General features: G+C 42.7%; 1 protein-coding gene across 1 annotated transcript; it reads right to left on the bottom strand.

The window, feature by feature from the left end:
• Nucleotides 1–1,104: 1,104 nt before the first annotated feature.
• Nucleotides 1,105–26,724, bottom strand: CMTM7 (CKLF like MARVEL transmembrane domain containing 7). Its single transcript, XM_033057674.1, has 5 exons — nucleotides 26,516–26,724; nucleotides 8,452–8,625; nucleotides 5,625–5,723; nucleotides 4,538–4,619; nucleotides 1,105–4,185 (listed from the first exon to the last, which is right to left on the bottom strand). The coding sequence occupies exons 1-5, from the start codon at nucleotides 26,675–26,677 to the stop codon at nucleotides 4,172–4,174; spliced, it is 531 nt and encodes a 176-aa protein (XP_032913565.1). The 5' UTR covers nucleotides 26,678–26,724; the 3' UTR covers nucleotides 1,105–4,171.
• Between the last annotated feature and the right edge of the window lie 802 nt (nucleotides 26,725–27,526).

Here is a 27,526-nt window from a genome sequence, read left to right as displayed (position 1 = left end):
ACTCAGTCTAAAAGCAGGTCCATACTTTGCCCAAGCTGTGGGGATGGCCAGGGCCCCTGGCCAGCAAACCACCTCAGCAGCACCAGGCTCCAGGCTGTCTCTAAGCACAGTGGAGCCCACAGCAATTTTGAATTAAACAGGGCAGAGCATATGGCAAAGTGATGCCACCTTCCATAGCCTGTGGTCAGGTCTTGTGCATCCCCCCACAGCTTTAGCAGAACAGGAAGATCCCAGACACAGAGTATAAAGTGCAGGCAATCAGTAAAGAGACTTCTCTGTCTCTCCAGGCAGATTTCCCCTTTAATAACCAGCACAGGTAGAAACTGTTAATACCTGCCACCACTTCTGTTGGTGCACAAGAGACTCACATTAGTTCCTCCCCTCATAAGCTTTTTATTGAATTTTGCACCTGATCTTCCTCCTCTCCTGCTTCTTTTTGTCCCAGTAAGTTCCTGGTCTTCTTCCATGGAGCAGCATTCAACACCCTACCACCACACACACACTTCCTTACGAGTTACCACTATCCTGGTGTCCTGCTATCCCCTTTAAACCCCACATACTGAACTGTTTCCAAACAGTGCAACCAATTCTCAGCAACAGAAGTGTACAAGTTATGCAGGTAACATTACCTGCAGTGTCAGTACCGTGAAAGCCACTCTTCCTCTTTTTAAAAATACTTCATTTCCGCTTCTCATTTCCACCAGGTTTCTACCTGACAAAAGCACTATTCACTCTCTAGCTTATCTTAAGCCCCTAGAGCTCAAACATGAGGTTTCGTTTTTTTTTCACAGTATGAAACAGTTTGTACTACCAATTTTCTTCTCTCAACGTTTACATTTTAACTTTTCAGTAAAAACTGAATCCCAAACTCTGTGTTAGCTCAAAGGATAAACTACACTCATCTTGGAGCTGAAGAGGATGGACAACTTTTGGGTGGGACAGTTGGAAACCAGCACATCCAAATACAACATCAGGGAACAGTTTTTTCTGTGGCTCTTACCTTTTGTCCTCCAGTTACAGGATGTATTCTGATACTCCCCTGAGAAAAAGCCACTGCTGTAGTAGAGTAGTAGAGGAAGGAAAAAAATGACCAGGACAACAATCTGATTCTCCAATCACCCAAATAGCTAACAGAGTTTATTTCTAAAACAGCTGGAATCCCATATTTGACAAAGCTGCAGACAGATGGAGCTTTCAGAACCAGGTTGACACTGAAGGAAACTTAAAACACTTTTGCTGGCAGAGGTACAGCAGAGAGGTGTCGAATTCCCTGCCAGACGGAGCTGTCATTCAACGACCCCCCCGGTGGAGCTGGTGATAACAGAAAATCTGTGCTTTTCTTGGTAGACAAGGAGGATTTGGGGAAAGCAAAGAAACTTTGGCAGCAGAGATGTCAGTCTTCCAGCCTGAGAGCATCCTGACTAGGAGCATCTGGTGGGTCTATGGACCCAGCACTGTCACAACAGCCAAAGCTGCAGGAATTTTTAGCCCTGTCAGTAGGCACAAAAACCAAAAGGGAACTGGTAACTTACATCTCTTGATTCGGTATAAGCAAGTGCACTTACAGCAAAACACATTCTTTGGATGATCACAGAACGTAGTTCAGAAATTCTTTGGTTGTTAGACTGCATGAAATTCCCCTTGTCCTTTTTTTTTTCTCCATATGGTGACAACTGACAGAGTGATGTGACAGGCTGGAAAAAAAAAGCTAGCATAGTGCCAGGAGATGGGGCCATGGTTACAGGAGAAAGTGGAAGCAGCCTTTTCTGCAGAGCAAGCTCAGGCTCCAGCCTCAATCCTTAGCAGGTGCTTCTCCCCACTGCCACTGCAGCGCTGAGGTCTCAGCTGCATTCACACTGTCTGCAGCAGATCACTGGCTTGCCACAGGATTGCCAAGTGGGCTTAAAGCTTGTGGGAAGGTTCCTACTGTCAATCTGAGGTGATACCTCGGGAGGTGAAGGAGAAATAACAGTCTTTTTCTTCTAGGGGAATGGGAGAGGTTCTATCCTTAAGCATTTGTCATATCAGTCCAAATTAAACTCAGAGTGCTGGTTTCCAAAAACTGTAAAGTCAAGTGATCAAGCACCCTGTTGCATAAAATTAGACACACACATATGTGTGTGTGTGTGTGTGAGTACCTTCTTCTGCAGGTATTTTCACTCAAAGTGTCCAGAACAAAGTCTCTTGTCACGTAAGGCCATTTGACTGGTCCTGTGCTGGCAGTGCAAGGAAGGCTGAGCTATCACTGACACTGCTGCCAATGGAGTCCCAGCTGAGAAGAATGTTTGTTCTCTTAACCCAGAGAGCCTTTGAGCCATGCTGACTTCTGGTTGTTAAAAAGAAAAAAATGGCTCATTCCTGACTAAACACAAAACATATCATCTGAAGGTAGGGGGCAGAAGTTGAACATTGTAGAAAAATAAGAAATAGCCAATATGAAATTAGTAACAATATACCTGCCTGTTATATGGTTTATTTGAATAAACCTCTGTACTAATGTTGAAACACTTTATCTTGAAGTGAAGGCATGTACCTTAATCCATTAAAAGCAGAATTTTGTGCTTTCAAATTGTTTCCTGCTCTGTGTTGCTCTAAATAGGGCACTTCTGAAAAGGAATAGCAAAAACAATCACAGAAACTGTGCACCATGAGGAGGGGGATTCTTACCTCTTCAAGTTAGCTGCTCAGTTATTTTCATTTACTTACTCAAAATCTTTGACACTTTAGCAGTTGGCCAATTTTCTGTTGTCAGAGTTAAAAATAAATTCTAAGTAAAGATACATATATTTGGATGGAAAACAAAAAAGGTGGCAACAAATAGCAATATATGTTGACCTGCCATGAGGCACAAAAATAATTTTCTGAGAGAACCATTAAATGACTTAGCAGTATTGGTGCAGAATTTCAGACAAATAGAAAAATATATAGCAGGCCAGAAAATGCTTTTTTTTCCCAGACTGTCCCTGATAAACTGTATAAACCCCACTTCTGCTGCACCATCATGCAGTTATCTTGACAGAATAAACCAAGTTCTATTTCACAGATAGGCATGAAAGGAGAAGCACCAAGGAGGAAGAGAGGCCCACGCATCCTTTTTTCCTGCAAAGAATTCCCAGCTCACCACAGATGGATTGCAAAAGTAAAAATAAAGGTGCCAAGAAGGCATTGTCTCAGCACTGACGTTACATAGAATATCATGATGATACCAGGTTGGACAAAACTGAACTGTTCTGTCTGTCCAGGCTCTGGGCAGAGTCCCCAGGAGCACAAATTCCAGCTGAGGCAGAGGAAGACAAAACCACATGTAAGCGAGAGAAAGAAGCACATGCTCCATTCACAGTGGACTTTCCATAAATGCTGTTAGATTACAAAGTGAATAATTTATAGCAAATGCATAGAAATTTTCTATAGAAGTGGACTTACTATGAAACAGAGAAACAAAAAGACCCCATAAAATATTAAATCTATGTTCTTGGGCACATATTTTCCTGTATTTGGTAAGGGAACTTTTTAAGAATAATCTTTGATAGCTAAAAATTCATGGAGAAAATCCCTGATTTCATCGTGTACTGTTGGGGATAGGAGGAAGTGTTTGCAGTGATGTTTTCAAGTTGCAGTTCATAATTTTTGATGCTGGCTGAGCTGATGTTAGAAAAAGTCCACAGTTGTGATAGAAAGAGGTAACAAAGGCTTGGGCCAGCTTATCCAGGCACAAATTAGTTTGTAACTGTTCCTTTGTTAAACATATAATCCTTGGAAGTTAAGAATCAGGTAGGAATTTGCAGGATTTCCCTTGTGTAAACAGATGGAGGAAATCAGAAGGAATTTTTCCATCCCTCTGAAAGAAGAACCAAATGACTGTCCAAATGAGTTTTAAATACACTTACTACAAATAGCTGGAAATGGCCACAGCCCAGCTTAAGAGACAGAAGTTGTCTTTCTCCTAAACAAGCAGGTTCTCCATTATAAACTTCTTTGGGTGGGGGAAGGTGGGGCGAGCAAAAAAACTTTGGTTCACAACATTGTTTTGCATAGGCATTCAAGTAGATCTTCCAAAGGCTACCAGCTTGTCCAGGCTAGTAACAAAATACCCTTGGCTCTCTCCTCAGTAGTGGACGCTCCTCTTTGGTATCCTGTTTTGTAAGGCAGACGTCTTGCACAGGTGATGGAGTCACACAGATGCATCTTTGAGAAGGAACACAGTGTCACTTGTGTTGCCACAAACAAATTAATCCAATTTATTAAGCAACGCACTGAAAACCTTTTGGTAAGGGGTGGGGGAAGGAGAAAAATGTTGCTATGTTCACTGTTTGCTAGAAGCAAATTATTTTGCTCTTGTAGTTATTTGTTAACAGCTGTCAGTAGCTGTGATAGCATCTGTGATGACAGAAAATTGGGAATTACTGCTTTCTGAGTAATTTTGAGTCACAACAACCAGGGCATTGATAAATCCTTCCAGGTAGACACAGCCCTGTGCCAGAAAATATAAATATTCATTTTGGGAAGCATTCTGGCAGTTACTAAGCACGATACTTACTTGTTGACTGTGTGATGCATGAAACCTTGTAGGATGACCACATGCTTATAACACAAAGTATTGTAGCCAGGAACCCGAAAGTCTGGATGAGAAAACAAACAAACCACAAATATTTATGGAGCATTAGATGACACATAGCCCATGCATGTATGGGCACTTTTGTATATTCAGCTACACATTTTATGGGCTTAACAGACCCAAAAAGAAGTGGGTTTTTTTACTCCATTCTGCCAAAAGACTAAAAAACCCTAATGTTTCTGTAGTATAATAGCAGCTTATGTCTTGTCAAAACTGAAAGACAGGCTGAAAGTCATACACAAGGAGGGAGAAAAAGATGGACAGCAGCCTGGAGTGTCAATTTCTAAACTTCTCACTAGGATTCTGCAACAAAGAAAAGACTGTTTCTAGCACCTCTGATTACTGCTCTTTTACTGCCCCATTCAAACAAGTCTTTCCCTGCTGTCTGCCAAATAAACAAGTCAGGTAGGTCTTCTAGTCTGTTTGCATCATCAGGACTAAGTTTCTGAGAGTAATTCTTTATTCTGGAGGAGTTGTATTTCAGGTCCTGCTGCTGGGAAAATACTGTCACCCACACTTGGAAGTCATGCCTCTCTCTGTAAAGCTTTCCAGCCAAGAGAGGCAGAGAGTACCTCCCAGAAGTCAGCTCAGAGCCCCGGTGGGTTTTAGCTCAGGAGAAATTATCTTGAACAGGGCTCTGTTCAGGAGCAGGAAGCATTGAAAGTCAAACAGGGGCGTGAAATCCTTTAGGTATCTTCCAGCTGCTACAACAGTCTTTTGTCAAAAGTTAATTGTCATAGTTCCTATGAGTTAAAGCAGAAGCCTTTGGTTTCAACGCTCTGGCAGGACAAACACCAACTTCAGTGGTGAATCCAGCATCTGACAACAAAATATTTTTGTTGGCACTGTGTTACAGAACAGTCACTGAAATGAGCTAGAAGGTCATTCACCCAAGACACAAGTAAGGCAAGTCTGTAAGAAAACAGAGGTACTAGTGATGGATTTCCAATGCCCTACTTAATATATATTGCAATTTTTAAAATGTCAAGCCTAATAAACACAGTCTTACCGCTCCAGCCACAAGTCCAGTTATATTGTAACTCTTGGCTGCTGCTACAATCGATCCAATGAGAAGCAGAATAGTACCAATTAAGTAATGAAGAAACTCCTGAAAAGACAAGTACAGCATGCATCAGAAGGGTAACTTATCTGGAAAGCATTTTGATATGTCTCAGAAAGAAAATAAGACATGACTCAAACCCAGAGGACAAGACATAGTCAAAAAGAAAAAAAAAACAAACCAAACCAAACCAAACAACAAACAAACAAAAAAACCCCCAAAAGCAACGCAAAACAAAGCAAAAATACCAAAACCCAGCAACTCACCTTGTGAGTGGATTTTATACCAAACCTCACTTTCTGTTCAAAAAAGAATAGTTTGGGTCTACTGATGTTACTGGAATAGGATTTACTTACTGATTATGGATGCAATCCTTTCAGTTCAGCATGGCATATTATTTCATTGCATCAAGTGTGCACCTTGCTTTAAGAGATGCTTCTGGAGGTAGGAAGGAGCCTTAAGGACATATTTCTCTAGTCTATATGAAATGGCCTAAGTGAAAAACCAAATGCTCCTACTTCTGATAATCTGGAAAGTGAGCCCTGGATCTACTGCTGTATTTATACTAAAAACTTTCATCAGCTGAGACTGGAAACCACAGGGAAAGGAGGGAAGCCACGAAAAGCACAGCTGCAGGAAAACATGATGCCATGGAGTTTTCTGAGGACCAAGGTGCCACATTTAAGCTCTTTAAGTATCAGTCCAGGAGTCAATTTTACCTTGTTACAAGCAGGGGGTATCTGTGGATTTTGAATCCTCACAAAAGACTATGACAAGCAGAACAGGTGTTTGCACACTGAACATGAGTTGTTTCTTGTGCCTGGTGGGGTGGGGCAGGTGGATATCTGCTTCCTTTATCTGTATTGCACTACCAGCATGAGCCAAGCAAATACAAAGGAGAGATTTTTGTCTCAAACCAGAACATAGAATATAGTCTGAAAAAGAAATTGTGCAAGGAAAGCCCAGAAGATGAACAGCCTACCATACCAGTTTCACTCTGCTCAGGTGTTAAAAAGAGCTGAGGAGGATTCTTCCTGTAAAGTAGGCTCTGAGACCACAAGTTACTTTCCTAATTTATAAACTTGTTTCGGGTAACCAAAGTCTCAACCCTTGCATTTGCCAGAATAAATTAGATGTATAAGGAGGCTTCTCTGACTAGCCCATGACGCAGCAGGCAAGTGGGACATGCAATTGCCTCCTTAGAGACATCAAATAAAGCAGTTACACAGGCTACTACTTTAGAGGAATTCAAGGGATGGGCAAAACTGCAGCAGAGTCATCAAAGGCCACATTAGGTGGAGAACCAACCCCCGGCAGGGCTGGAAGAATGCCCCTCTGGAGAAATACTTCCAAGCTTTAAAAGCTGCCAGCAATGAACAACCTCTTGAACCACTTCAGCTTTACTGGCTGCAAATCACGCCCCTGATTGCAATGTAAAGATCCTGCCAGGAAACTCATCCAAATGCTAGCTGTAGTTTCCCAGACTCTTTCACATGTCTTCCTCTTCTGTTCTAAAGATACTTAAATGTGACTGAAAATGAGGTTGTTTGTTTTGTAACAGAGCAGCAATGTTCAAGCATCACATCCTATAAAGCTTTCTGAAGCTGAGCAGCCACAAACTTCAGCACCTTAAACTCTGGAATGTTGAGGAATAATTAAACAGACAACAAAAAAACCCCAAAAGCAGCCCATGCAGAGGCAAAAATAGCACAATCCTGTTACAGCAATGCACACATTAAATGCTGCTCTGCAAACTGTCATTTATTAACTTACTTCACTCCTTTATTTCAATCCCTGCATCTGTATTATCTCCAGATAAACAAGTACCTTTAGAAACAGATAGTGGTGTCTCACGTTTGAAAAAAAAAAAAGTCTAACCATAGTCTTCAGCTAAAAAGAAAATTAAATTTCTCTCTCTGGTTATAAGCAGATGGATGGACAAACTGTTATCTTAGATCTGTAAATTACTCACATAGCTTCCATTAACCACCACCCAACCACTTCTTGGGTTTCAAAACTCCTCTCTATCTCTCCACTCCTTTGGTCCTTCTTCAGTGAACTAACATATGCAAAGGAAGCATGTCTTAAGAAGTTGTAAAAATCCATCATCCCACACTAGGATGCAGAGCTCTTCTGTTAGCTGACCTGAGCCAGAGCTACTGAGGAAGTTCAGGTCTCACATTTTTGGTGCTGGCTGTTGGTTCTCTGCTAGGATATGAGAGATGGATGTGTATGGGAAATGTGGGAATGAGACAGGAACATCCTGCAGGATATCCCAGGAATGGCCAGGGTATGGCAGTCAGGCCAAGTCTCCTATTTTTTGTTATTGTTTAAGTTATCTAAAAAACATACCATTAAGAGGTACATCTGATTTAAATAGCACTCACAGACTTTATTTTGGAACAGGATGTAGTACATGAATTGTAATGCTAGGATTTAGCAATCCCTGAACTGCTATAAATTACCTGATCGAGGACCCATCTGCTGAAGGTTTGATGATCAGTAGCTTCCTTTAGTTTGGCTCTTAATAAAATTATTGCCTTCCACATAGTAAATCTAGATTTATGTCTTTGTAAATAAGGGCAGAATCAAATCCAAATCAGCTGGAAACCTTACAGTTACAGAATCTGCTGAACAGAATACAAGCAACAAAAGGATTTGCATACAAGGCAAAATGAATTGAGTGAAAGACAGCCTATTTTTGTGAGACAGCACAAGGGAATGGAATGAGAGAGTGAGACATCAACCCCCAGGAGAGGAGAGGAGCCAGGCTTACCGCAAGTGGCCAGCTAACACAAGTCAGCTTCCTGTAGACTCTGAAAATGTGCATGATGTAGAAGAACAAAATCATAACCAAGTCGCACATGGTGACAATCTGAAAGAAGCTGTATGCACTGTAATCTGTCCATGAAGAATTATTTACACTGATGAATCCAATCAGCAGTGAGATCTGGGGGAAAAAAAAAGGCATATTCAAGTTTTTCACTATGGTGCTCAGAGGGTGGTGGAGATGATTTTAAACACAACAAAATATCTGATGTAAATTGAATGTCCCAACAAAATGGAGGACAAAGCTTGATAATAATGTTTTACAATTAGCTGACAAAAGAGCTGACAACCATTAGGACTGGGGAAAGGGGCAATGGCCAGAAGGAAAGCAGCAGTTTCAGCCTGAAGAACTCAACTTGAAGGTGTCTCTATGTACAACAGAAGAGATCTCAAATAGAGAAATGGAACTGAAGAGCTGGAGCTGCACCAGTGACTGAAGCATATGAACCCCAGAGACTTTCAGGATTCACTGAAAGCTGTGAAAATAGAGGTGCCCATTAATACATGCACTTTCACTTTCACTTAGTGACATTTCTCACATGTAAAATCAGAGGACCTGAGCTCACAGTTTTACTCTTCCTTGTCTGACACCTACAGAGCAGAAGTACTAGCAGACTGTATCAGAGTAAATAATATAAACATTTGGAGGAACTGATTTAATTCACCTCACCTCCAAAACCTTTATAAGTTAACAATGCCACATAAAACTATAAAACATTATTTTACGACTTCTTTCAGCTGTAGGCCTGGTAAGGGCAAAAGCTATTTCCTTTTTTTCTTTAATCTAAAGCCACTTGTTTATTTTACTAATCTTGCTGCTTCCACCAGCCTGGCTAACCTGAGTGATCAAAATAAATCTACAGGAATATACTAGAATATTTTTTTATTACAGACTCAGTCAATGCATGCTTTCAGCCACTGTAATTTTTAGTTTATCCTAAGTCAGCCAGAAGCTGTAATGATTCACATATTAAGTGTTTCTCCTAGACATTAAAAAACTATCTGAGGAAGCCAGCACTTCAAGACTGCACCATCCTTTCCTGCACACTCATCTTCCAAACTCCTAACCAACTGCATTCATTATCACAATAATTTCCTTAAGATTAAAAGAGAAAAAATAAACAACCCAACGCCCAAACAGCATAGCTCAGATTCTCCTTAAGTGTTAACCAAGTTTCACCTGCTCAGTTCTAAGTGGACAGGCTAACTATATGCATGTACAAGGGCAACCAAAAGGTCTGTATGTAAAAACTTCACAAGGACCTGGCACCTTCACCAAACTCCATCCAAACAGCCACATCAATGTCTTGACAGTGAACCACCTCAAAATGGTGGCTTCAAAGAAAAAAGTCAGTGCTCTGGATTCTTTCCCACACAAGTGGCTCAGCTGTTGTCAGACCTGGTCCAGCTCCATTACTTTTACTGTGGCAGTCCAAGGATTTGCTGTTAACCCTGTGAGTGATGCCCAGCTCTCTGAATCTCAATGTCAGTTAAGCAGAGTCATCTGACTTAGCCACTGAATAACCTGAACAATCAGAAGGAGATCATTTACCCTATAGTCTAGAACACTCTAAGTGATGCAAGACACAGCTATTATTTCCATAATTTAAAACTAAATTTAATGAAATTTTATTCTATAGGAAGACTCAACAACAAGTCACAGCAAGCACTGAGTCTTGCTCTTGGATAAATGTGGGATGAGGACAACATTCTCTAACCACCAAAGGGCAGGCAGAAGTTTCCCTTACTCAGGTGTCTTTACAATAATCAGTTCCCAGTTTCAATTACAGTGTAAAAATCAAGAAGGAAGCGTTAATTCACAGAAATATTAAATTTGCCCACAGGTTCATTTCATGCATGAACAATTAACTTTAGCAGGTTTTTTTACAGTGTACAAAGGATAAGGAAGATTGAACTCTTGAAGTACAACCACCATCCAAATAATAAAAAGCACTGGAAAAAACCCCTTAATTTAAGCTAGACCCAGTTCATTCAATTTCATGGAAGCATAGCAGTATTTTTCTTTTCACTTAAAAGGTATAAAAAACTGAGAAGCATAAAGAAGAATGTGAGTCATCCAAGGACAGAAAATACATCTGAGGTGTCACAATCCTCAGAAGTAAGAAGATACCTGGTACCAATGAAGAATCTGCTCAACTCCCGACAGGGTAGAACCGTGTATTTGAACAAATATGCTTTCCAGTCCAACAGTTCTTCATGACTAAAACAACTCCAAATCCAATTAGTAGAGATTCTCCCTTCTTTGATTTTAGGTGTGCCTCAGCACACAGACAGGAAGAAACCACTGCATGGCAAGAGATATTTCTTTCAAAGATTTACTTTCTTAGCATAAATCTTGCAACATGAGATTTACCTGCCATTTCTAAAGAGGATCCTCAGTTCACAGGCACGTGATTCTGCTTCACAGGACAGGTGAAAAGGGGACCCCCTCAACAACTTTATATAAAGCTGTACCATGTCTGCCACACTACACTCCGTGCAGGTACAGTCAGAGTTTAAAACTCACCTGTTGAAAAAAGAATGCTAACAAATACAGGTAATAGAGCCACACAATAGCACTTGTTCTTTGAAAACTGACAAATATTGAAGTTCTGTGAAGTTCTTTCACCAGATCCTGGTTTATCATGATATACAGGGTGATGACTGTATCTTTTTTCCCCCTGGGATTCTGGTTTCCAGAGAACTGAAGTGATAAAGTGATAAATATGTAACTGTCTGGGACACAGTTGAACATCTATCTCAGAAGTCAGTTTGTGGCACAAAGAGAGAGAAATGAATAGCAAAGCAATGAAGTGATCAAATGTTATGAGTGTTCTTTATGCATCTGTACTCAGGGGAGCAGGTTTATGCACCCTGAAAATAAAAACTGGAGGCACAAAAAAAATCCAGGGCACTGCTATTTCCATTTCAAGGTCTTCTCTGGAGAACTGCTTTCCAACCTCCAGCCTGTACTGGTGCAGGGGCTTACCCTCAAATGTCTCCAGATACAGGACCTGGCATTTCTCTGTGTTGAACTTGGTGACACTCCTCTCTGTCCAGACTGCCAAGGTCTCTCTCCATGACAGCACAACCCTCTGGCTCATCAACCACTTCTCCCAAGTTTTCCTCACCTACAAACTTTCCAGGAGTGCACTCTGAATGATCATCCAGGTCATTAATGAAGATGTGAACAATGCCAGCCCCAGTATGGATCCCTGGGGTACACCACTAGTGACTGGCCTCCAACTGGACTTTGTACCACTGATCACTGATCCCTCTGGTTGTTCAGTTTTAAATCCATCTCACTGCCCACTTATTTAATCCATATTCTATCAGCTTGTCTGTGCAGATGTTATAGGAGACTAAAACCTTACCAAGATCACTCTTCCTTGTCCACCAAGCTAGTCACCTCACTATAGAAAGCAGTAAGGCTGGTCATTTTCCCTTTGCAAATTCATGTTGACTCCTGATCACCTTCTTGTTCTTCTTGTGTTTGGAAATGCTCTCTAAGAGGTTTTTCTTCATCATCCCCAAGGGACTGAGGTGAAGCTGACGAACCTGTAATTCCCTTCCTTCCTGGCCATAGATATTACACCAATCTGTTCAGAATGGCACACTTCCCTTTTGTACCTCCCAGGCTAGAGAAGATAGGGAAGGACTGGAAAAGAGAGATACATTCTCCTCCCCTGTGCTGTAAAATGCTTCTGGAAATGCTGTTTCTTTTTAAAAATCAGCTGGTTTCCTCCTTGTTTCTTCTTGTCCCTGACAAAGAATGAGCATCTGAAGTCCACTGGTCATTATTACACTCAGTAAAAAACAAGGAAAATGTCTATCAAGATTTCAAGGAAATTAATCTTCCACTGCAGGAAAATTCCACACCTTCTTAACAAAAAGAGAGGAATAATGCCTTTGTATTATGAAGAAATTATATATAGGAAGAAGATACTTCCAATTACTCCTAAGGCAAATGCATACTGGAGAAAAAGCCCATAACATTAGGCCCAGGTGATGTTGTACTCCTGGTTTCAGATGGCTTGAATTCCACCTCTAACTCCCTGTGCTCACTCTCGGGTGGCTGTAGTGCAGAGAAAGCTTGGCTCCAAACACCCTGTCCACATGGGAGTGGGCTGGGCATGATGCTGGGACCTCAAGCCAGCCAGCCAAACAACCCTCAGCCTCTCTGCTGGCTGGGTCCTCCTGTGGCTTCCAGTCCTGTCACCAGTCACAGAGGCCACCAGTAAAACTGCCCAAGAGCTGCCTGCACCTCAGGACTACTGGGCTGGGCTCTCCTGCACTCACACATGGTGCTGGAATGCACCAGCACAGATGGAAAAGCCCAGGTCAAGCTGGGAAGTTCAAAGAAGAGAGAATCACCTGCTCCAAGGAAGGGGCAGGCAGGAGTTCATGCCCACCAGCCCAGAGACTACACATACAATTTTCTTCACTAGTGCCCTGGGCGTAATAAAGGAAAGGACTTGTTTTGCTCTGCATGTACCTACAAACCAGCTGGCACGACAAAGCATTTTCTGCCATGTGGTAGAAGACTGTAGTTTATCTGACCACAGAACAATTTTATAACCCAGGAATCATTCTGTGCAAGTGCTTTGTATCATCTTTTTCGACTGTCCTGCTATAATGGATGTCATAAATAAAGCCCTGACTTTATTGCCAATACCTAATTCTTCTGTAACATTTGGAGAGAACTAAATTTTCCACAGACACAGCTACCTGAACAAACATAAAGCCTGCATGATCTCCAATACTGACAAGAACTTACTGTTAAAGGAAAGCCTAATGTTCTGAGGATGAGAAGTCCATGTGCACAGGAAAACACTGACACAACAAGGGAGGAATTGGAAGTCACTGACACTTGAATCCTGATCCCAGTTTTGTAACCCTGTTTCTGTCTGAACTTCAGTAAATCATGTATTTCACCACTTCAGCTCCTCCAGTCACCAAATGAGGACTAATGAAGACTTCACATGCATTGCGCTAAAGTTTTGCACCTTCAAGACACTTCAGACGTGTAGAATAAAGGCAATAATTGAGGATTACTAATAAATGTCTAGGGCAAGATGATTTATTTTCCTTTACAGACTGTATGAAAATGCTCACTAAAAGTACCACAACAAAGAAAAAGACAAGACAAAATCCCCCAAAAACCATACCAAAATACCCATAACCTTTTCCTCCCTGCTCCCCTCTTGCCCAAATGGACAATCAACAGAACACAGAAGTAACAGACAAGCAGGTGTGCAAATTATTCATAGAGGAAGCCACACCACACCAAAAGGAGGAAAAAGTTCACTTTCTGAGAGTTGCTTTGAGTTGCTACCACAAGATAAACAAATATGAGAGCCCTAGCTTGTTGTAAAATGGAAATTGGTATTTATTTCCTTTCTGTCATTTATTTACTTATAACTGACTGTGAGCAGTGATTCAAAAAGCACGCCATGCACAAGACATTGCAAATAAATAAATAAATAAATAAATAAATAAATAAATAGTTTTCTAATCTTTAATACTAGGACTACTTTACTACTCATCCTCTTGACCATCCCTGACTGTTCAGTACTGCACATTTTCAGTCAGCCCTGTGCAGCAGTAGTCACAGTCACTACTCTGCCAAGTGAGCACAGGTTACCCTTTCCCACTGTGGCTGTGCAAGCCTCTGCACAGTGGTGATGTTCTGGTGTGGGTGTGACACAAGCTACTGTCACAGCAGCTCACAGGAGGGGCTTTCTGTGGTTAAAATGTGTTGATAACATATCAGTGTTTCAGCTGCTGCTGAACTGGGCTCACAAAGCAACAAGGCTTTCTGCCTGTCTTCTCCCTCCCCTCATCCCAAGGCAGGCTCACAAGTAGGAAAGCCACTGGCAATGATAGCTGGCTCCAGCTGAGCAATGGGATTTTCCAGCCCATATGATGTTGTATTCAGTGATAAAAGCTCAAGACAAGGAGGTTTAAGGGGGAATATTTTAGGTTATGGCATTTCTCTTCCCAAGCAACCATTACATATAGACTCACAGGGTGTTTTGGGCTGGAAGGGACCTTAAAGACCATCTATTCCCAACCTCCTGCCATGGGCAGAGACACCTTCAACTAGACCACCTATCCATCCTGGCCTTGAATGGAGTAGTGGAAGAATTTACAGCTTTGCTTTTGTGTGCAGCTTTTGCTTCCTTATGAAACTGTCAATGATCCATGGGTCATTTTGGCTTCCTTCTTTTTTCTCCCCATCCTACAGGGGAGGGCAGTGAGTGAGAGGCTGGCAGGGTGCTTGGCTGCTGGCTGGGCTTAACTCACTGCATGGATTTCTGGCTTTCTAACTGCTGTAGTAGTACAAAGAACAATATTAAAACACTTCATTGCAGAAAGACACGGACTATGGTTTTTACAAATCCCAAGATGATGTACTGAATTGCTAGGCCGAAACTGCTATCTTACATTGTAACTTTAAGCTCTGGATAATAATTTTCTTTGTGTATATAGAAATAAGATGTGAAATGCTAACCTAACTGCAGGAGGAAAGATAACATTAAGAAGAAGAAAAATTGCCTCAAGGTGCCCAGTTACAGAGAAACATTATAACTCTTATCTCAAAGTTTTACCATAATACCGTGACATACACTTCCTCATGTATAATCCACCCAGCTCTGTGTTATCTTTTCATTTAATTACTTTGCCATGCAATGGACAACCACATCCTTGTGTTTCTCAGAGTACTTTTTCTTGACTTCCCCCTCTACTATATCCTCCCACAAGAAAAGAACTTTTTGTGTCCAGTTTTTCCTTTTTTCCCTGCTCCTTATTCCCCTTTCCTCTTCTTTCCCTCCATTACACTCCATATTTCTTCTCCTTTTGTATCTCTCATTCTCTACCATCCAAATTTCCTTCTATACATGACAATGCACCCCAATTCCCTCTTTTAAGGTTTCCAGCTATCTTGCCCACTCTCTTGCATCAGGTCATGTATTGAAATTAGCTAACCAAAAATTAGTACCATTTAGGGGAAAAATGTCAGGGGATAGGATTCAGCATAGTGCTACATCTGTAGAACCTGCACAAACACTGTAGGCAGCAGCTCTGGTTCACCAGTTTTCTGTTGGTAATACTTAAAAGTGCTTTTCTTTCTCATCCATTGTACTTGCTGGAGGACTGACGAACCTTTGTACTGCTTTAATGTCCCTCCTCTTGAATCTGAAAAGAGGAGGACCCTGAGAACTATTCATAAAATTGATAAAACCTGTTTGATTTCCACTATCTTAAAACTTATTCAAGTTTTAATGCAAGCAATTTTACAGAAATTGTGTTTGAAAATTTGGGACAAGGGACAGCACTGACTTTCATGCAGTTTCATCACAGCCTTTTTTAAAATTTTTTGTAATAATAAGAGCTAATAAGAGCTAAATGCTTTTTGTATTTGTATGAAAAAAAGTCAAACTTTCCAGCTTGTGACACCAGCCAAGATAGTAAATGGAATTTTCCATCCCTACAAGAGCCAATCAGGATAACTGTGCCCTGGAGAAATGTCACTGACTACAGCTGAACATTTCCAAATGTTACACCTCAACACAGTGAAGCAACGCCCACATATTATTAAGTGCATATTTCTGGATGGAGTAAAATAATTTTTTAACAGCTTCCCAAATCAGAAAGATGAGCAAAGCACGGATCAAGGTTACAACTGCAGTTCATGCAAGACTGGTTCAGCTAATTTAAGCAGCAATGTTGACTGCTACTGTAATGGAGATTTCCTTAATCCAGGGCAGTATTGGAAATGTGAGCTGTAAAGCCCTACTAGAAAAAGATGATAAAAGGCACAATCCATTTGAAACTTCATTAATGACAGATGAAATCAGCTGCCTGCAAGTGCATGGTTCTGTGAAGCAGTCAGTCTTTGGTTGCACAATCATCTCTCAGCCCCTGTGTCTGGGCAGATTTCCTTCTTGTCTGGCTGCTTTGCTAAAATAAGGAGGCTGCCTGACCTCTGATAAGTCACTTCTCTTGTGCACGACAATCCACAGGCTATTTATTGAAGATAAAAATGATGGGAGGGTGAGAAAAGGCAAAATAATTTTATTTAGAGTCTCTACAACACAGATAAGAGGACAATCCTAAGTACAAGCAAGTGGTGTTCTGTATCTGTTAATAAGAAGTTATCTATCTGCTCAGGCCCAGGCCTCAGTGGTAGAAAAGGGTGTGGGGTAATCCCAGAACCAGCATATGAAGGACATTATTAAAGAGCCCTTGTTGCAGGGTGTTAGCCATGATCATTAAAAAGGCAATTCTTTGTAATGACTAGCTGCAATTAAGTCCTGCCTGCCACTGATCACAGTGCATGCAGGACTTCAATCCCATCCCTGCCAGCTGAACTAGCTGCCTGCACCCACTGAAAACACCATACAATCCTGCATGTTATTTACTGGAACCTGAGGACTTCATAGTTACCTGGAAAACACTATGCTATACTCTCATCAGGCAGTGAATTAGTTAAAAAAAGAAAAGCTTGTTACCTACAACAACCTCATAATTTTACTTCTTCTCTCCAATCTGTTTAAAAATCAATTTAAAACATTCCAGCTGTGAAAGCACTATCAGTAAGTTTTTTCAATCTACATAAGAGCTGCACACATGACCCTTGAAGTATTGCAGCAACTGAGTAATATTGCACAAGTGGCATAAGGCAAGTAACAAACAATTCCCCAAACACATAAAATCCACTGCAAAACACTATTAACAGCACAGCTGATTGCTAGCATGTCTGCAAAGGATAGGAACAGAATTTTTAATACAGCAAATGCCCTAGCAAGGTTCCAACTCTGGGAAACACAGCTGCTTTCCCTCTAACTTTCAAAGATGCCACCTGCAACAGCTGAAAATACTACTGTGGACAAAGCCAGGAGAACCCTGTACTTCATAGCTTGCGCTTTTATTAAAAAGGAATTAATTCTCTGTGCAGGCAACAGCCTCCTTGTAACAGCTATCTGGCCACCCACTCCAGTGGTCTCTCCCACCAAGTAGTAATCCCCAAATTATGGATGAGCCTGCTGTTTCAGCTAAGAGCAGAGACACACCCTCTGCAAAATTGTGTTATTTTTCTGTAGATGCAAAGATACAATCATTCAACTCTCTGCCCTCCCCCCAGTTGTGGTGCTTGTTGGGAACCTGTGTCACACACAGTCGAGCCCATTTAGAAGAATATTACCTTACTGCTGCAAAAGAACATATATGCACATGGCTCTTGCTGTAGTTTACCCCATTGTAGAAGATAATCTACCTTGCATAGTAGGGAGAATCTCTAAATCACATCTCAAAAGACTACAAGAAAGAAAAAAAATTGTAAGAGACTTGAATCTCCAGACTCCCCCAGGAGAAACTGCAGTATCTGGTGGTAGCAACCAAAACTGAGGGGAATTAGTATAATCAAATCTCCCCACATTCAAAAATAGAACAGCAAGCTGTGTTTGATACTTTCTCTCTCCTGCAAGTCAAGCACTTCCAACATCTAGATCCTCCTGGAGAGCCACATCAGCCATTCTCTCCATCTGGTAAACCTGAAAGTCAGTCAGAATGACAGAAGACAGTCCACAGTGTGAGCAGGTTTGTGTAAATGGAGAACAACTGCAGGAGACTGCCCACCTCACCTGCCATACTTCTTCTAGATGGCTGGGAAGATAAACTGCTTGCAGAAATCAGGCAGCTCTGAGACTGCCACTCTGAACCATTCTCAGATATTGTTTGGCTTGTTTGTATTACTTGAAGTCCTATATTGCCAGTGATATACAACACAGAAAGAGCTTAATCCATACTTGTGAGCTATAGAGCTCTTGAAGATAAATGTCATGGCTGTCTGAAAATGGATTCGCCAACCGTGTATGGCAATACCACCTACAAAGAAGGAGCCCACATTAGCTGGTCAACTAAGCCTGGTTCAGACTGGCTGGATGCTAGAAGCCCAGGGTACATTGTGTGTATTTACATGTTCTGGATATCCAATACATACCCAGCAGCACAGAGCCAGTCAAAACTAAGATGGGAACATACAACACAAAAACCAGCACCCCAGGGTGACGATCATTCTAGTTAAGCTATCAAATTAGATGCATGAAAAAATAAAAAGCAATCTCATCTTCCTGGAAGCTGTTGCTGAGATCAAGGGATACCATGTGAAGCGCTCAGTGATGTCTCATGTCTCCGCCTGCCAACCCTCAGCGAGCAATCTGCTCATCGCCCACCCCTACAGATGCTGCTCACAGCACAACCCCTTCTCACTGTCTGAGGCTTTTAGTGCTTGACTGATTCAGATCTTCAGTTGACACCTGCCAGATCTTTCCCTGCCTCAGAGATCACCACACTGACATCTGGCAGTCACAAAGACAGCAGTTAAGAAGTTCTTATCTCCAGCAAGGGCTTTGCTAAGCCATGGAAACAGAGCCTTGAGCAAGGTCTTCGTGAATAAGAAGACATTTATATCACCCCAAAGTCCATGTTGTTAGCTGTGCTGGCATTTCATGATTTTCATCAGGAAAACACAAGTGAGAGTTCCTGAAAACATCATGACAATCCCCAGATGAACTGGCATCATCACAGCCTGGCTGCTGGATCAGGGTGGGTCTTTGCACACCTTTTCTAAGTGTGAATACTCCATGTCTAGCAAGGTGCCGGAGAAGTGAAGGGCAGATGAAAGAAGGGGGAAAATGGGAATAGATGAGATTCCCTCGTGGCACTGTTGCAGCTGACAGCTTTCAGTGAGCGCCTGGAGACTGACAGGCCTCTCCAAGAGGCTGGGACAGCACTCCTGTGTCTGCTAGGAGGTTGGATACTCAAGCAATTGCCAAAAGGCTCAACAAGCCAGCAGGTGAGAAGCAGCAAGTGAGAACTGTGCTTTTCCCAGACAAAGAAAATAACTCTTGCAGAGCATGACTACAAACTGGAAGAAAATAGGCCAAGTCAGTCTGCAGTTCTGCAGCTGCTGATGGTCATCTCACGTTAACAGCATACTTCTTGCCCAGCTGTCAGCACTTGTGTCTTGAACTCATTAATGGTACTCCTAAAAAAAAGAAACAACTCCTAAAAAAAAGAAACAACACAACAAACTGCCAAAAATATTATAAGAAAATTCCCCCTGAAGCAGCTTCACAATTCTGTCATCATCACACTTCCATTTTCCTTTAGGGAAGCTGTGAGCAGAAGAGGAAGCCCTAAGCATTGCAGCTGCTGCTGTTGTTGCAGGAACAGCAGCCAAGTTTGTTTTGGCTTTGAAAGCTGCAGATACCTAGCCTTGACCAGCTAGGCACATCTGTCCTTGCCATTACATTCATCAAATGACCATCATCACAGTGCAGGGAGTTGTTTCAGCCACAATGACCCCTTTAAGAATCTCAGTTACGCAAAGAAGAGGAAGCTCAGAGGTGGGTGAAGGGAAATCACAGCAACTTCAGAGTCTGAGCTCTGTGTACAGAAAACAGCAATTTCTGGCTGCTGTATACTTTACATATCACCACAAAATAGGTGGACAAGGCCACAGCACGTATGACGTGACAACACACAAAGGGGACAGCTCAGCCACAGGGCTGCGTGAATACCTCACAGGGACTCCCCAGGGAGGGGAGCGGAGGAAACACTTACTCATAGAAGGAAACACTGTCTGGCTTTGGGGGACAATACCCCAGAAATGTAGAGCAGGTACCAGAGCCTCAGGGTCAGGTGTGCTTCTCTCTGATGGTTTCTGCTGGATCACAGCGAGGCACAACAAATTGTTCCACCCCTACAGTCCTGGAACCCAGTGAAGGATGCTTGGCAAGATGCTCTTTGTCATGTATAGGCTCTGAGCAGATGGAGACTGAACTTGTACACAAGGGATCCACTGGTTTCACTCTGTGGCAGGAGAGGAGGACGTTCAGAGGGACACCATCCCCAAACAAAGTGAGGACAGGTAATGCACTGCTCTTGCACCTCTTAAAAGGAAATCCACAGTAGTAAGAATCCACACTTTTCACCACATCTTATTATCCACAGACACCGTGTGACCTGACTAAGGTTTTTAAACAGCACCTTAAAATTTAATTTCCCATGAAACAAATGTGTTAGGAAACAACTGCCAATACTTCACTCTGCTCTTTCAGCTGTACTTAACACATCTCAGATGATGTAGTAAATTTCTATGCTTCATTTCCCTTTTTTTTGTTATTTTAGAAAATGTATTTGTTGACCCCTGTTCAATCACCTCTACAGAAAGGATCACCTCTACATGCACATAGATTGCTATTGCAACAAATCCTAATGAATGCACCAAATGAGCAATGAAAGATGGCTCCAACTTTAGAAAACCTCTCAATAAGTAACAAACAGAACATTGACTGAGCAGAGGTATGCTAGTGTCTAATGATTATAATTGCCTTTCTACAAAATGTACTGGAGTTTATTTTTTTAGCCTTCTAGAGCAGTTTTGACATCAGAAAAATTACAAGTTTCTTTTTTTTCCTGAATGAGGTAGAAGGAAATTTAAACAGATGGTACAAAACCTTTCCCTGCCCAAGAGAAAAAGCAATACGACTACATTCTCAGCTTGTGGCTTGAAACACATGGAACCACTTCAAGCTTATATATTTCCTGCCCTTCCATGCCAGACACTTGTTCTTGCCCACAGCTGCCTCTATGGCTGCACTGTTCCCCTAAAAACACTTACGGGAAAAGAAAACCAGAGAGCTGAAGTAAAGCCCCATTAGTTCCCCAGTACGGTATAACTTGGTGGACATCTGCATCACTGCAGCTGAGAACAGCTGCATTGAGACAAGACTGAAGGAGAAAATTCCTTAAAATGGTGATGCTAGTGAAATGTCACCTCATCAAATAAAAGTGTGTCAGCCTACCAGCAAGCACTCCTTGGTTAACATGCAGAGAACACAGTGTTTGCTTCCAGCTCTTATGCAAACACCTGGACAGAAAAAATGGCCACCCAGAGCAGTGGCATGGAAAAAACACCACTGGCTGAGGCAGCCAGCTTTGGTGTTCTCAGAAGGGAAATAACAGGACCTCCCAGTCCTACTGGGCTTAATTACTAAGCTTGGACATTGCTTACTCAAGTGCTACAGCTTAGTTTTGAGCTATCTAAGACTCAGATAATTTTTTTTCTTTCTCTTTGTTCAGCATGCCCAGCAAGATCCTTTTGCTGCAGTTTCCAGAAGAACAACAAAAATAATGAGCAGCTACAACATCTCTGACCTTGGCCTCAGAAAATGTGTCTCATTGCTTAGCCAGTGGTTTATCTTGCACATTTTTGGGGTGATTTTCCTCAATCCCCCAGAAAGTACAGTCTATACAAGACTCACGGGCAGGCTTACAATTTCAGCAGCTCTGCATATCACCAGAATGCCTCTCTTCTGTCTGAGAAGCTTCATTACTACAGATGCAAAATAATGCCACTGACACACTGCTGCACAGAATTAGATGTTTTACTTCAATCACCTCCATGGACAGAAAGATGTTTCAGTCCCAAGATGAAGTTAAAAGATTGAGTAGCTTTCAAATAATTGCAAGCAGTGCTTGCTTTTGTGAATTTTTTTTCCTTGCATCAATGATTTTGATTAGGAATTGTTTTCCTGCAGTAACAGATTTTTCTTTCTTTTCATATTTTAACTTCTTCTGAATATAGCTCCCCAGTAAATTTGTCTGATACAATACAGCACATTGAGAAATGTAACTTGGCTCCAGCAACCCATCTACCAGCATTCTCTAGCCTTCAGTGTTAGATTAATGAATATTCTCTTGAATATTATTATGCAACTATATGTTAATATACAAATAACCCAGAGGTTTCAGCACACTTCAAAGCTGCTCAGAATTACAGACTGTCTTGTTGGGCATTCACTTGTCAAGTATGTCATTGCTTTTGTCGAGGCATACTTTGGAAATTAGATACACTGCAAAAAATCTTTAGCTATTGCCTTAGCATTTTTAACAAATTAAAATGATGTTGTTAAGTCAATTTTATTGATTTTATCCTTTTTCTACATTGCAATTGCTTGTAAATCTTTTCTTCAGCCTTGAGAAGGTAATTTTGATTTTTTAAATTTTCTGTCTTGTGAAACTGATGGCTCATATTAGCTGACAGAATCATCACTGGTTTTAGCATCACTGTGTTCTGAGGCTGTGCTTACTCTGACAGATCTGTAACAGTAACAGTGGTGTCATTGTGGGAACAATGGCCTTCAGTCTGACCTGTGACCAAAGTCAGCTTGGCTCAACCTAGGAGAGGTGAAAGAGAGGCAGAGAAGGCCATGGGTCACTCTGCACCTCTCAGGAAAAAGGTCCAGAGCACTCTGAGAAGCCTGAAAGACCTGCACAAGCCTGTGCTGTGCCTTGATGGCTCTCCTGCATGTGAGCTCTCAGCTCTTCTTTCCTCTCTTCAGTCTGTGTGGTCACACTCCTGCAAAGCTCTGCACCAGGCACTCTGGACAGGTGACACCATCACTCCTACCCAGTGCCTAAGAGAGGGACACCTACACAGGCTCCCTGTCTAACATGGGCTGTACCGAAAGCAGGACCTCATCCAACACAGTGTCAGTGGCATCCTCCAGACTTCAGGTGTAAAAATACAAAAAGCACATGAGGGCTCCAGGACATTCAGTGGAAGCAGACTTGTTTCAAACTATCAACACTGGCACTTGAGTCACCCTGGTGACAACACAAATGCACATTCACACCACTGACCTTAATGGCACAGGATGCCTCAAAAAACTCCCAAGAACACATCCACTGAGAACTTGCCAAGCTAAGCCACAGAGGTTCCCACAAAGGCTTACAATAAAACAAGCCAGCAGTAGCACGGACACAAAGCAAATGTGCCTCAACCAAACCAGCAGACCTCACGCAGAATGCTGAAGAGTGCCTCCTGTGTCAATTTTGGCAAGCTGGCTAGAATTCAAATAATTCAAGACAGTTTCTCAGATCTAAGTGTATTGTGCACACTGATACACACCCACTCACACAGTTGCTTAGTACACTGCTGCTGCAGAACCAAGGTGGCCACAGTGGGATCCTGCATGAATCCCTAAGAGATCTTGACAAAATAGCAAATACCAAGAAAAAGAGAAGGAAATGAAAGAAAAAGTGAAAGCTTGTATTAACAACATCAAGTTAAACAAGCTGGAGTAAGTTAGATGTTAAAACACTTTGTAACTTCCTGTTAAAATCAAAGTGTCAGTTCAGACTGGATTTTAAAAAGAGCCCCATCTAAGGTCAGTAACAGTCACACATGGAAAAGCAGCTTTCAAATTGTCTTACTGCCACACAAAATACAACAGGTCTGCATAACTATATTTTCTCCTCCATTTTATTTCCAACATATTTATAGACTATTCCCTAAGCCATGAGGTCAATGCATAAAATACACTATCTTTTCAAAGCCATAGCCATTCTGCAAGGTTAAAGAAATTCTCTAGGAAAAAAAAAAAAGTACAGGCAAGAAACACTTTTTTCTTCTTAATTTCATTGTATGCTAGACACCACAGAACCAGAATTTCAAGAGAAAGCACTGGTAAACACCCAAAATTAGCAACAATTCAGGATGCACAATCTCTTCAATATTCCTGAGTTTCAGTCCTTCTGTCTTTCAGCAGAACAGCTGTAACATTTTCTCCTATGTTGTTGTCATCTATTAGGTTTATGTCACTCACATATACATACAATCATTGGGGTTTTTTATCTTGCAAGCACAGCAAACAGACCTAAAATATTACAGTAAATGATGAAATGTTTCTTTCTTCCTCTCTATCACATCCTCTACTTCTTGGTAACGGGGACTGAGGAAGAAAGAAAACAAAACTTGCAGTGTTTCCTCTTCACAACCACAACCACTCAGAAGCCCAGTACATAATTTAGTAATATCTATCTAACCCAAATGACCTTGCCTTTGCCCTTTGCCAGCATAAGAGCTCTCCTCAGTAAGACTACAGCCACCAGCCACACCAACACTAGTGCAGGAATGTTTACAGATTTAGCATAAAAGAAATCTTTACCAAAAGAAGTTACTGCCAAAATTTTTTACTAGGAGAACTGAATGCTCATACAAATGGACCTGTGGGGTATAAATACTGTCTGAGAAGAGATAAAAGAGAATTGCAAAAATATTTAGCTCTCCCTATTTTATTGAGTGCAGGAGTAAATCTAGAACTAATGTATTGTGGTTATTTCTACATGCTACAGCACAAATATTTGGTTTTCTTATGGAATTAATGGAGAAGATACTTGTGATATGTGATACTGCAAGAAGTTCATTTGCCCAAAGTTCCTTGAATACCTGAGGTAACTCCTACTGATGTTTACAGGCAAGATGAAAAGCAGAAAAATATAAGAAAGAAGGCGAAGCTGAAAGAGTGCAATGGAAAAACATAGATTATTTTAACTTCTGTTAAAGTCACCACAGAAAGCCACTTGCTTAAATGTGGATGAATTTTAGATTGAACAGCATTGATAAAATATGACTTTATGCAAAGTATGTGAAGCATTACATAAAATTAGATAGATTTACATCCAGCACATGAAAATATGTAAAGCATGTAAAGAATGCACTCACTTAATACATGCACCAGAAACTGACATTACAGCACAAATAACCATGTGGTAGCTTTAGGAGTCACACCTCAGAGCTGTAGAGACACCACAGCAGGATGGAGGGCAGAGAGGATTAGTTATTTCTAGTCCATAAAAGGAACTGTTCTTTCCACAGTGGTGAGAGCAAACAGACTTTCATCTCAGCAGAGCACAAGTTTACTGTTTTAGGGCTACAGGTTCAGTTGCAATGTAGACACATGCTCACTTGTCTCCTGAAAAGATTGCACTCAATGGTTTGGAAACAACCCAAGCCAGAAGAAGGCAGCAGACATCTCTTTGAGTTCCTACTGCACAGTGAGGGACAGCTCCAAAGTCTCAGGAGCGCAGGGCAGATGCTCAGCAGGTGGAGGCAGCCACGACCAGTCACGGTCAGCTTAATCTTTTGCTACTGAGGGTCATTTCTAAAGAGAGCTGACAGCTAATAACTTGAAGAAACTGGGCAGCTTTCAAAGAGAGACTTGAGGATTTCATATTACTACTCAGTAATTTAGAATATAATGAATCCTAATTTTGAATGTCAGATTAGGAATCTGGGTGCTAACAACTGTTAACAAATGACTGGACAAACACAGGCAGAGGGGAAAAAGGCACTGGGAGCTTACAAAAGATGAAGGCAACAACTCTGGTATAAAACACTGTCAAGGCACAGGTTTTTGCAGGATGAAAATGTGTGGAGGTATCTGTACATGATGTCTTCCATGTTCTTTCCTGGGCATTATCACTGCTACTACCGTAATTAAGCTGACAAATCACTCCACAGATAATTATGGGCCATAAAAATGAGAAAGAGCTTATCCATCTGTTAATCTTCTCCACATCTGCATGGAGCTGAATTTCATGCACTGACTTAAGGCATCAGTTCAAATCCTGGCAGCGTTCCACCATCGACTGCTTCTGAATTTCAGCCACATCCCACATCCCTCCCTGTGTCACTGGGTCACTGCTGGAGGTCTCTGACAGACAGGGCACGGAGCCAGCTGGAGCTGCAGCCTCAGCCGTGATGCCCACCTGGACCAGATCGCTGTGGGCAATGGCACTTGTCCCCGCTGTCTCTAAATCTTACCCACGCTACGGAACGAAGTGCCATCGCATCGCGGTGCTGTCGCTGTCAATGGCAAAAAGTTACCACTGCTACTTTGGGCCCTACACGGCCGTCTGCTCAGAAGCGCTCATCGCTGCTTTAGGAACGGGCAAAGGCAGCTTCCGACAGACGGCAGAGGAACGTGGGCTTTCCGTCCTGCTAGGAGCTGCAAGAGCTGCGGGGCCAAAGGCGCACTGAGCCGCGGCCCCAGCGCTGCCCGACGGTGCTCCCGGACTGTCCAGCAGGGATGAGCGTGATTCCCGCGGCCCCGGCAGGAACCCCGGCAGCGTCCCCCGCCCCGCTCGCCCCTTACCATCTGGGCCACCTTCAGCATGCCGGCGCAGGAGCGGAAATAGCCGCCGTCCATGAGCTCCGCGTCCGAGCCCGCCGAGGAGGAGGCGACGGTGACGGGCGGCGGGGCCGCGGGGTCCCCGCTGCTCACCCCGGTGCGGATCACTCGCGCCCCGTGCGACATGGCTGCGTCCGGCTGCCCTCGCCCGGCACCGGGAACGGGACGGGATGGGATGGGGATGGGACGGGACGGGGCGGGGCGGCGGCAGCGCCCCGAGGCTGGCAGGGCCGGGCGGAGCGCGGCGCTTCCCCGCCCGCCCCGGCTCCCGCCCGGCCCCCGCCCGGCCCCGGCGGCCGCGGGGCGGGGGAGCTGAGGGGGAGCCGCGGGGCTTTCCCTGCCGCTGGGGAGACGCCGCCGCACCCAGCCGGGAGCGGGGTCCGGGACAGCCGGGAGCGGGACGCCCGCCCTGCGCAGCTGGGTTACCCGGGCACAGGCTGAAGAGAGGCTTTCCAAGCAGGGAGAGCGCTCAGCACGGGCCGGCCGGGAGCAGCTTGGCGGGGACAGTGACAAAACCCGCAGCGCGCCCAAGTTTGTCGGCGGTGCGCCGTGAGGGGAAGGGGCCGACTGCGGTGCTTTGCTGTGGAGGTAGAGGTGCAAACAGTGTCTTCACTTACAGCACTCGTCCTTGCCAAAGCCCCCTCCCCCCAGTCCTCTGGTTCTCGAGCTCATAAAAGATAAAAACCATTTGCGTTAAATGGGCGGCAACAGGCAAAACTGTAATGACTGTCCAGATGTCTCAGGCCCAGTGTTTGAATTAAATCATACAGCAATACTAACAAAACGCAGCAAAAGAAGCTAATATATTCCCTCAGGTTTAAAAATAACTTGTTCTGCTTTCTGACAAGTGAGGTAACAGAGGGACTCTGAGCTGGGCATACGCCACTTTTGTACTCACTGGAGTAGTAACCCCATCTTCTGTTGCTTCATTCTACAGTTATGATGCAGATTCTGTTCATATTTAGTATTTAATAA

The sequence above is a fragment of the Catharus ustulatus genome, chromosome 1 (genome assembly GCF_009819885.2).
Source record: "Catharus ustulatus isolate bCatUst1 chromosome 1, bCatUst1.pri.v2, whole genome shotgun sequence".
NCBI classification, from domain to species: domain Eukaryota; kingdom Metazoa; phylum Chordata; class Aves; order Passeriformes; family Turdidae; genus Catharus; species Catharus ustulatus.
The sequence above is the reverse complement of the archived record's forward strand: the minus strand, read 5'-3'. Positions and strand labels throughout refer to the sequence as shown.